Source organism: Oratosquilla oratoria, chromosome 28, assembly GCF_046742065.1.
Source record: "Oratosquilla oratoria isolate Oo_2021 chromosome 28, ASM4674206v1, whole genome shotgun sequence".
Taxonomy (NCBI): domain Eukaryota; kingdom Metazoa; phylum Arthropoda; class Malacostraca; order Stomatopoda; family Squillidae; genus Oratosquilla; species Oratosquilla oratoria.
Genome location: NC_134804.1, coordinates 44,294,272 through 44,306,008, shown reverse-complemented (window position 1 = coordinate 44,306,008; position 11,737 = coordinate 44,294,272). Strand labels below are relative to the sequence as shown.

The 11,737-nt window shown below is 42.0% G+C and overlaps 1 protein-coding gene across 1 annotated transcript in view; it reads left to right on the top strand.

Annotated features, from left to right (window-relative positions):
* Lamtor1 (Late endosomal/lysosomal adaptor, MAPK and MTOR activator 1) overlaps positions 1-8,210 on the top strand; it is a 22,026-nt gene extending 13,816 nt beyond the window's left edge. Inside the window, exons 5-6 of the mRNA XM_076211341.1 lie at positions 2,545-2,646; positions 3,446-8,210. Of these exons, the coding sequence (XP_076067456.1) occupies positions 2,545-2,646; positions 3,446-3,538 (195 nt within the window). The 3' untranslated portion in view covers positions 3,539-8,210. The remainder of the gene's footprint in view (positions 1-2,544; positions 2,647-3,445) is intronic.
* The last annotated feature ends 3,527 nt before the right edge of the window (positions 8,211-11,737 follow it).

The following is an 11,737-nucleotide window of genomic DNA, read 5'->3' as shown; positions in this document are numbered from 1 at the left end:
ATTGCAGTATTGATGTACTTTTTTATTCTTAGTGGGAACACCCCACCCGCTGCTTAGGTATTGCCTACACTGTTATATTATTACCCATACATGGTACTTGAGTGGCACCCCTATGGACCAGATCCACACTGCATTTTTTTATGTTTAGAGAATAATCTGCTCTCATAGAGATATGCTAAGTAGCCACATTCTTGAACTTTGTTGTCTCCCCATTAAATTTCCCATTAAATTTCTTCCTCTTCTTCCTTTATGCATCTGTGTAATATGTCACAAATATTTGGAAAATGAGAGAACTTTCTTGAAGGCAGTGGAGAGACATGTGGGGGGTTGTTTAGGGAATGGTTATGTGTGAATGATATTTTGATGCAGCCTGAAGGAATTTCTCCCCGTCTTCTCTTTTTCAGCATGAGGGGATGGAGAGGGGAGGTTGCTGGTTAAGTGAAGCAGCCTTGCTGTGGATGTGCTTTGTCTTGCTGCATTGCGTCTGACCCAGGGCAGTGGGTGAGACACAAGGATGACCTGTCATTCAGGAGGAACCAAGAAAAGAGGGAGGGAAAGAGGGGTAGTGAATGGGACTGTAATGGGTGGGAATGAAATGGATGGGAGTTGAATTATGCCTTTTGAGTGTGGCTACCTCCCTTGTAAGAGGGAAAAAGTCCTTGGTACACATATGTGTGTATGTTTGTACTACATACATACATATACCAAAGGCTTTTTTCCCCCTTACATGGGGGATAGCCAAAAAAGAAAAAGGTATAGAAACCACTCCCACCCATTCCATCCCCTACATACTCCACTCTCCTCTACCCTCTTCCCTCCCTCTTATCTTGGCATCTCCTGGATGACGGGTCATCCCTGCATCTTGTCCACTGCCCTGGGTCAGAAGCAGTGTCGCAAGACACAGCACATTCACAGCAAGGCCGCTTTGTTGATTTGGCAACCCCCCCTCTCCATCCCCTCATGCAGAAAAGGAGAAGACGGAGAAATCCCTTTGGGCTGCATCAATTTATTTTTCATACATAATCTCATCCCCCATCCCCCACCCACTCCCCTTCATGCATCACAGTATCATCCATACACAACCCTTCTCCATTCACCCCTATCTTCTGTCCTTTCCCATCCTTCCTCAACAGACATTCCTCTCATTCGTAATGCCCCTTTTACTCCATCCATCCATCTCATCCTAGGACGCCCCCTCATATTCACTCCGTCCACCTCTGCCTTCCACACCTCTTTTACTAAATTTTTCTTCACTCATTCTTTTCATGTGTCCAAACCATCGTAATACTCTTTCATCAACTCCTATCTCCCAACTCCCTTTCCACCCCTGTTCTCCTCCTCACCACCTCATTTCTCACTCTATCTAGCCTAGTAACCCCTATCATACTTCTCAGACATTTCATCTCAAACACATTCAAACTCCTTCTCTCTTCCTCTCTTATGTTCCATGTTTCTGTCTCATACACTGCTGTCGGCACAATCACTCCTTCATATAACCTCCTCTTAGCATCCATTCCCAGATGTCTATTTCTCATTACACTTTTTAATCCACCAAGGCATTTACTCACTTTTCTACTTACTACATACATACATACATATACCAAGGCTTTTTCCCCCTTACAAGGGGGGTAGCCAAAAAGAAAAAGGCATAAAATCATTCCCACCCATTCCATCCCTGAATACACTCCACACCCCTCCACCCTCCCTCTTATCTTAGCACCTCCTGAAATGACGGGTCATCCCTGCACCTTGTCCGCTGCCCTGGGTCAGAAGCAGTGTCGCAAGACACAGCACATCCACAGCAAGGCTGCTTCATTAAATCGGCGACCCCCCTCTCTGTCCCCCCATTGCATAAAATGAGAGGATGGAGAGAAATCCCTTTGGGCTGCGTCAAATTTTGCTCACACATAACTATCTCACCCCCCATCCCCCTGCCCATTCCACCTCATGGAATCACAACATCATCCATATACAACCATTCTCCATTCACCCCTGTCTTCTGTCCTCTCCCGTCCTTCCTCAACAGACATTCCCCTCTTCCCCAAAGCCCCCTTCACCCCATCCATCCACCTCATCCTAGGACATCCTTTGAATCACCTCAACAGCTTTCCCCCAATCCCATCTATCTGCAATACCTCCCACAATACTTTCCTGTCTACTCTGTCGTAAGTCTTCTCCAAATCTGTAAAGTCCCAAAAATCATCCGTACTTTTTGCCAAAAATGCCTCTCAAATTTACCTTACTACAAAATTTTTATCCACATACCTTCTCCCTTTCCTAAACCCACATCGCTCTGCATCAATTATTCCCTAAGGTAGTAAGCTTGCTGGCTGAGCAGGTTAGGGCGTCGTTACTTGCGGCGAAGGTCGAGGGGATGGCGGTTCGAGTCCTGCCACTGGCGAAGTTGAACCAAGGGCATGGTTCATTAAATTCCATGCTACAAAGTCCTCTGTAAGGGGCGCCGTCCTTGCCTTCCGATGGGGGGGAGTTTGTGACGTTAAACCATATCTATTTACTAAGCAATTTGTTTTTGTGCTCTTGCAGGCACTTCCCAAGGTGGGGGCCGGTCAGGGACTCTTGACTGACGTAGCTGCTGCTGAAAGGATTCTATCTTCCCAACCCATATCTGCTGCAGATATGACTATGGTAACTTATTTTTTCATTTAAAAAAATCTAAAGGTGTTGTACTTAGTGTAAGGCAGCAAGTCTTTTGTGTTCATCTTAGAATGAATGAAGAAAAATTAGTGAAATAAGTGTGGAAGGTAGAGATGGATGGAGTGAACTTGAAGGGACAACTGAGGATAAGATGGATGGGGTGAAAGGGGCTTTGAGTATGAGGGGAATGTCTGTTGAGCAAAGAAGGGAGAAGGCAGGTGATAGGGGTGAGTGGAGAATGGCTGTGTATAGGTCATACTGTGATGCAAGAAGGGAGAGGGCAGGGTGTGGGGTATAGGGAGTGATAATGTGTGAATGATATTTTGATGCAGCCCAAAGGGAGTTCTCCTTGACCTCTTTTTCTGTATGAGGGGATGAAGAGGGGGGGTCGCCGATTAAATGAAGCAGCCTTGTTGTGGATGTGCTGTGTCATGCTGCATTGCTTCAGACCCAGGGCATTGGGCAGGATACCAGGATAACCCATCATCCATGAGGAGCTAAAATAAGAGGGAGGAAAGAGTGGTAGATGGGAGAGAAATGGGTGGTGGGTACATACCTTTTGACTTGGTACCTTTCTTGTAAGGGGGAAAAAACCCTTGGTGTATAGATAGATAGATAAGAGGGAGGGAGGAGGGTGGAGGGGAGTGGAATATATAGGAAATTGAATGGGTGGGAGTGGTTTCTATGCCTTTTTCTTTTTGGCTACATCCCTTGTAGGGGGAAAAAAGCCTTTGGTATATGTATGTATGTAGGTAATTAACGTCATCACATAATATTTTTTACCCAACAGATGGTGAATGCCAGTCAGCGTGCCGTTGTGGCTCTGAGTCAGGTCAAGGTGGAACATAAGGAGGACTTAGTGGTGCCCTTTGGTATTCCTTGACCGCAGCTGGAACCCACTTACGCTGCTATGACACTTTCGGCCCTTCCACTTCTTCAGGTCCTCAAGACCATCTTCAAAGCACCCTGGTCATCTCCATATTCCCCCATTGTCTCATCATCCCCTAGACCAGGGAATACTCTTCGATATTCTTGGTCGAGTAGTCTACAATTACAATGACGATGCAACATCAGAAGCAATTAAACAATTTTATAAATAGATCACAAAATTAGATTCTTCTAGTGTCAAAATTGGGCAGAGTTTAGACTTGTTTATTCTTGTATACATGACAAAGCCTTGATTATTTCCACTTGATATTAAGTGAGTAGCACGAGCACATCAACTCTCAGGTCCTCACACAGCACCAAAAGAATACCAACACAGAATTAGCCTGGCAACGAGACACCAAGCGCCCAGGATGCAAACACCACACAGAAGACGAAACATGTTATCTTTCACTGTTGTCTTGCACTCGCTTCAGACAACTCCACAAAATTTCATCAATGAGGGACCTGTGGGCTGAATCAGTGCTGTAGCCAATTTCCTATGGGCTGTGGGTCTCTTGTAAGAGAAAACTAGGACAACATATTGATTGAATGTTAAATGATTGCAGGGAGGACCAAAATTGTTTTTATGTGTTAGTTAAAATTCTCAGTGGGACCAGTGACAGTACCTGCAAGTAGCGGTCCTGCAAGAGGAATATTGGAGAGAATTGTCTCCGTGTCAACCATCTTTGAAGCTTGTCAACAAGTAGAGGTGTAACCCCAAGGTGCTGGTACTCTATCTCTGAAGTGGATCAGCTCTCTCAGCTCAGTTGTATTTCCTTTATCTTTGTGGATAAGGAGAACTGGCAATCAGCAAGTGCTTCTCTCTTCATATTGGTATAGATCAGTGTCATAGAAAATGCCCCATACTAATACAATAGTCACTGGGGCTGCTGGTTTCCAGTCATTGACACTCTAGGCAGCAGTTATTAGTTAGGTTGTCAATAAAATCACCTGGAAATGAAAAAGTTTGGTTATTCAGAAGAATACACTTAACCTTTATAAACAAGAAGCAAATAAATAGGTGCAATAAAAAAGTTATAAGACAGTTATTTGGGGATGGATGCAAAGAGGATGTTAAAGGATTGGTTTTACCCATAGTGTATGTAGCGGACTAGAATATAAAGTAGGCAGAAAGGAGGAGTGTGTTTGAGATGTGTTTGAAAATATGATGGGTGTTACAAGAACAGAATGAGAAATGTAGAAGTGAAGCAGAGAATAGTGTTGAAAATAGCTGTTGAGGTGGTTTAATTGTATGGAAAGAATAAATAGGAGAATAGAAAAGAGTATAGACTACAAACAAAAGTGGATAAAGTTAGTTTGAGAAGACTGAGAAAGAGGTAGATGGTGTGAAAGGAGCTTGAATTCATATAGAACGTGTGTGGAGTAGGAAAGAGTGCAAAGAGTAGGAATGAGTGGAGGGAAATTAAGAAGGGATGATGCAGCCTGAAGGAATCTTTTCAACTGCTTCATAGGTGATTTTGAGTGGATAAGGAGGTTGGTTGTTGTATGATCAAGCACTTGGGGTAAATCTAAGTGCAGTACCTCCCTGTCAGACCTTTGACCTGAATGGTGGGGCAAGGAACGGGGATTCCCCTTCATTCAGAAAGTGCTGAGATAGGATGGGAGTGTGCTTTCACATGACTATCCCTCTTTGTAAGTTGGAGAAAGCCTTTATGGTGTATTTACCTAATAGTACCTAATAAGTATACAGGAAGGGATTAAGGCTCATGGGATCCTGTCTTGTTCTCTTCAATTTCATCCTATCTAGTCTAAAACTCATGAGTGGTACCAACTTGGCTATATCACCTTATTCTCCAGTTATATCTGTGAGTATGTGGGTGTGCTAGTGAAATGAGTAATCTTAATTGAGGAACCTTTACGAATTTTGATATATATATATATATAATATATAATATATATATATATCTTGAAATTCGTAAAGGTTCCTCAATATATATATATATATATATATCTTGAAATTCGTAAAGGTTCCTCAATATATATATATATATCTTGAAATTCGTAAAGGTTCCTCAATATATATATATATATATATATATATATATATATATATATATATATATATATATATATATATACTTAAAATATACTACAACAGAACTCAATTGGCCTTGCAGGTGTTACGAGGAACACGTAATTTTACACTGTATAACGTTGACACAATACACCACAGAGAACATATCATTTTACTTTGTACATTTGCACAATACAGACAACAGTACAAGGTTTTAAAGAGTGATTTATGAGGTAGCATGGATGTTGATGCTAGATGCCATGGAATTTTCCATCTATTTTCAACCAGTGACATAAAAACAGCCCAACAGTAATATGCCAGACACCAGTCCAAGGTTTCTTCTCAAAGAGATTTAAGGGAGAACCAAAGGACTGTAGCCAGCTACTATGGGGCTGCAGGTTTCCATTTGCAAAACTCAAAGTGACAATTGATCTCTGTTCATCCTTGTTACATTTACCATGCTCCTTAAACACTTCTCAGACAAGTTTAGGTTCTTCCTTTCTGCCTCCTCCACATTCCACATCTCTTCTCCTCCTTACAATGCCATGGCCACAAACACTCCTCCATACATCCTTCTTCTCTTTGCATTCATTCCCCATTTCTTAAAATACTATCTACATCTATATCTACATACGTGTGTGTGTTTGTGGGTGGGTGTGCAATTAACCAGAAACTTGTGAATATTAACAGTTAAGGATTTGAATCTCATGGGCCTTATGGAATAGATCTTAGGACAGTTGAACAGCCTATTCAATGTTCTTTAAAGCTGGGAAGATGTTTCATATAAAGTTCACACTTAAGACATGTATACCCATAATAGGGCACAAACAAATCCTACTGAAAGTTGGTGAACCTCCGATTGTGTGAAGAGCCAGTACATCCATGTTAGGTAGAGGTCACCCCAATTTGAAGTCCTGTTTACACAATGAATTATGCTCATATTATTTAGTTAAATACCTGTTTTGAATATCCTATGCAGAGGATGTATATGATGATGCAAATATTTAAGTGTGTATGGGACCAATGACAGGTACCTTTTGATGGTGGTCCTGCAAGATAGACATCAGAGAAAATAATCCCCAGTGATCTCTTTATCAACTTCAGTTTGGTTTTTCTCCACTTTTTGCATAATGAGAGCTGACATTTGGCAACAGTTCCCCCTCTCTGCTACTCTAAGCTGGTGACATAAAAACAGTCTCACACCAGTACAACACTGACAACAGTCCAAAATTATCAGAAAGATCTGACAGAGGACTAGTGCATCCACTGTGGGGCTGCAGGTTTTCAATAGGTGAAATTTGCAGCAATTGATATTATTATCATTACAGTTTGAGCTTTATCTCTAAAAGTGTGGCGTGTTGGTCAAATAATTGCATGAGAGATGGGTGATATTAATGAAAATGATGTGTAGTCAAGGATGCAAGGTTCTTTTACATAGTGAATATGTCGGCAGAATCCGTTATCAAAATATGAATGTAAAGACAAAAGATGTAGGGTGTGGGACCTATCTGAGTAGTAGCCAAAGGAGATTGTAAGGATTGTATTCATACACTCGGATCATGGTTCCGTCTTCAGACATGTTTGTTCTTTCCACAATTTATGGATGGAATCTTCAGTTGCCAATGGCTCTTGCCTCTAACACAAGGATATTTAAGCCAAGCACTAAAGCTGTATCCAAAGGGTGTGCATTTGCCCACCCTATATGCATTGTAGGTTTGTTATATCTGGCAAAATGAGCAGTGTTGTAGTTGGAATATCATGTATTTCGTATTTGAAGTCAGTTACTTTGAACTAATGAAAGGTGGATGAGGTGATGAGTTCCCTATAAATCCAACCTAGTTGTGAGAATATTCAAATATTTTGTATACATGGGATAGATGAGTCTGTTCCCTGTTGAAAATAAAAGCATTGGATATATTGCACTGTATACATATACCAAGAAACATGTCTTTGTAATAGCATACATTTAAAGAATGATAATAAAGTTAACCTGAAGTTGCTTTTTAGCTCTTCATTAAGATTGAAGCTTGACAGCATGTTCGTTAATTTGTCATGTGAAACTAGAGCAGAAGCATCAGATTTGTGAAACAAGGCACCTAGCTGTTCATTGTTATCCTTCCATGTACACAGGGGGCCTGACAATGTGGGCTTCCAGCATCCTTCTTGTAGGTAAATTCTGCTGCTATGCTGCTATAGGTAACTTCAACCAGAATATTGATATCGGCAAAGAGAAACACTACACTGATGTTCTCGAGCACAATGTCATTGTAATTTAATCTGCTGTACCATCTTTAAATACATAACTCGCATTTTTCGCCTCACTTGGGGCTGTATCATATACATATTTTTTTTTCCCTTGTTCTTTTCAATGTATATTATGATCCACAGTTAGATCTTACTTAATGTTGTTCTACAGGTAAGCCTCGATAAATTGTGATACTGTATATAGATGTTATTGTAACTGGGTACTTAGTGCTGTCAGCAACAGCACTTTCAAATAAAACATTTTTGATTCCATGGTGAGTTCGGGAAACGTGATCCTTATTGCAATTGTAATGAATTAATTATTAACATAAAATTTTCAATATTTTAAGCTGCATTTTTATATTAAGAGAATCCTGTTTAACTTTTTTCTTGTAACCTTTCTAAGGATGATGATGCTCTTTCTGAGAGAGAGGTGTCATATGAATCATCATCACATTTTGTCTTCTCTAATTACTCATAAGCAAACGAGAAGGGAAGGTCACCATGTGAACTGGTGGGGATAAATTGGCTTCGGATGTTGGGGGCTGCTGTGGAGGCGATTTGTCTTGCTGCATTGCTTCTTACTGGCCAATAAGTTGGGAGCAGGGATGGCCCTTCATCTGTCTGGGGTCTTGGCTGCTTGTTATTATGGCAAACTAGCATGCAGTTGATACTTTAGGGTCTATATGGGGCGCCCCTACGGACCAGAGCCACACATCATTTTCTCTATGATAGAGGAAAACTCTGTTCATAGAGAAATGATGACACTTTTATACTGCGATTGTCCCTCCGTTATGCTGTCCCCCAACCCCTTGTTGCTGTCCTGTACCATTTCTCTGAGTATTCATTTTCTGTGGTGGGGGAAAAGAATACTGCCACCAAGTATTTCCACTTGGATTGTAAGAGTTGAGAAGAAAGGGACGGGGATTGGGACTAGGCATCCTTCTTGTAGCCCCACAGGGGACATTCCTAAATGAAAAAGTAAAGGCATAAGAGGGTTTGGGAGTTTTCCGACCAGCACCCTAAGGTAGTCTTTTTATGTGCGTGGATGTGGTACAGATGAGAGTAAAAGGGAAGAGATAGGTAGTATATTTGTGAGAAGAAAAATGGATGTGTTGGCTTTGAGTGAAACTAAGTTGAAAGGGAAGGGTGAGTGTAAGTGGGAGGTTATCAGGAGTGAAGAGGGGGCAAGGGAGGGAAGGGGTGGCTATTCTAGTAAGTGAAGAGATAGGTAAACGTGTAGTGGAGTGGAAGGAGGTTTCCTCAAGGATAATGTGGATGAAGGTGAAACTGGGAAAGGAGATGTGGGTCTTTGTAAGTGCATATGGGCCTGGCAGTGAGAAGAGTGTAGAAGAAAGGGAGGCCTTTTGGATAGATTTAAATGAGTGCATAGAGGATTTAGGGAGAAATGTCAATGTAATAGTACTGGGAGACCTTAATGCTAGGGTAGGAAATGATCCAATTGATGGAGTGGTTGGGAAATGTGGAGTTCCAGGAAAGAATCATAGTGGAGAGTTGATGGTGGAAATGTGTCTAGAGAGTTGATGATAGCAAATACAGTGTTTCGGAAGAAAGTCAAGCATAAGTACACATGGGAGAGGGTGGTAGATAGAGCATTGATGGATTATGTAGTGGTAAATAGGACTATGATAGGTAGAGTTAAGGATGTACATGTGCTAAGGGGAGAGGGTGGGGGAATATCAGATCATTTTTTGGTGGAAGGTAAGTTGAGAGTGGAGGATAGATGGAGAAAGAGGAAAGGGACAAAAGGTAGGGAGGAGCTTAGAGTGAACTCTTTAAAGAAAAGGAGGAGTACAAGAAGAAGCTGAAGGATAGAGTACAGCTAGGTGTGGAGGAGGAATGGGGATGGTTCAAGGAGGGAGTCACAAAGTGTGCAAGGATGGTGTGTGGAACAAGAAGGACAGGAGGAAATAGAAGGAAGGGTAGTGAATGGTGGGATGAGGAAACAAAGAAGGTTGTAGAAGAGAAGAAGCGAGCTTCCACAGATTGGTTACAAAATAGGACTAGGGAGTCATATGAGAGGCACAAAGAAAAGAAAAGAGAAGTAAAGCAAAAGGTAAAGGAGGCAAAGAGGGGAGCAGATGTGAAGTGGGGTAAGAGTACGACAGAATTTTGAAAGTAATAAAAAGATGTTTTGGAAAGAAATTAAGAGAGGAAGAGGAGGCGAATCAAGTAGAGAAGAAAAGGTAAAAGGTGCAGATGGAGAGATGATAATAGAAGAGCAGACAGTAAGGTGAAGATGGGCAGAATATTTTAGGGAGTTGCTAAATGTGAAGGAGGATAAGGAGGGAAAGATAGTTGCAGTGGGAAATGCTAAGAAAATGAGAGTGATGAGTGAGGAAAATGGAGAAATAGAGAAGGATGAAGTGAAAGCAGTTGTTAAGATGATGAAAGCAAGTAAGGCACCTGGTCTGGATGGATGCCATGCAGAATGCCTAAAAAAAGGAGGTACAGTGATGGTGGACTGGCTGGTGAGGTTATTTAATGGTTGCTGGAAAGAGGGTAGAGTGCCGGAGGACTGGAGGAGTGCCTGTATAGTTCCACTTTACAAGGGAAAAGGGGACAAGTGTGAATGTAGTAGTTTCAGAGGGATTAGTTAAGTGTAGTTGGGAAGGCTTATGGGAGGATCTTGATTGAGAGGATTAGGAGAGGAACAGAGGGAGTAATTGGTGAGGAACAGTGTGGATTTAGGACGGGCAGAGGTTGTGTAGATCAGATCTTTGTGGTAAGACAGATATGTGAGAAAGCTATAGGAAAGGTAAGGATGTTTTTTTTGCTTTTATGGATCTGGAAAAGGCTTACGATAGGGTAGATAGAAAGGCATTGTGGGAGGTTATGCAGATATATGGGATAGGAGGAAAGATTCTAGGAGCTGTCAAGAGTTTTTATGAGAGTAGTAGAGCTTATGTCAGGATTAGAGAGTGAGTGGTTCGAGGTAAAGGATGCGTTACGTTGCCCTGGCTGTTAAACTTTACATGGATGGGGTAGTGCGAGAGGTAAATGCAAGGGTAGTGGGTCAGGGATTGGAGATGGTTAAAGAAAATGGAGAAAAGTGGGAGGTGAGCCAGCTGTTGTTTGCGGACGACACTGCGCTTGTGGCAGGATCGGAGGAGGGATTGAGGAAGTTGGTGACAGAGTTTGGGAGAGTATGTGACAGAAGAAAGCTAAAGATAAATGTGGGTAAAAGTAAGGTGATGAGATGTACAAGGGGTGAAAGTGGCAGTAGACTGGAAGTGAGCATTAAGGGAGAGCGACTGGAGGAAGTGGATAGTTTTAGATACTTGGGTGCAAATGTGGCAGGAAAAGGTGGAATGAAGGTGGAGGTAGAATGTAGATTGAGAGAAGCGAGTAAATGCCTTGGTGGATTGAAGAGTGTAATGAGGAATAGACATTTGGGAATGGATGCTAAGAGGAGACTGTATGAAGGAGTGATTGTGCCAACAGCACTGTATGGGGCAGAAACATGGAACATAAGAGAGGAAGAGAGAAGGAGTTTGAATGTGTTTGAGATGAGGTGTCTGAGAAGTATGATAGGGGTTACTAGGCTAGATAGAGTGAGAAATGAGGAGGAGAACGGGGATGGAAAGGGAGTTGGGAGATAGGGTTGATGAAAGAGTATTAGGATGGTTTGGACACATGGAAAGAATGAGTGAAGAATGACTAGTAAAAGAGGTATGGAAGGCAGATGTGGAGGGAGTGAACATGAGGGGACGTCCTAGGATGAGGTGGATGGATGGGGTGAAGGGGGCTTTGGGGAAGAGGGGAATGTCTGTTGAGGAAGGACGGGAGAGGACAGAAGACAGGGGTGAATGGAGAATGGTTGTATATGGATGATGTTGTGATGCATGAGGTGGA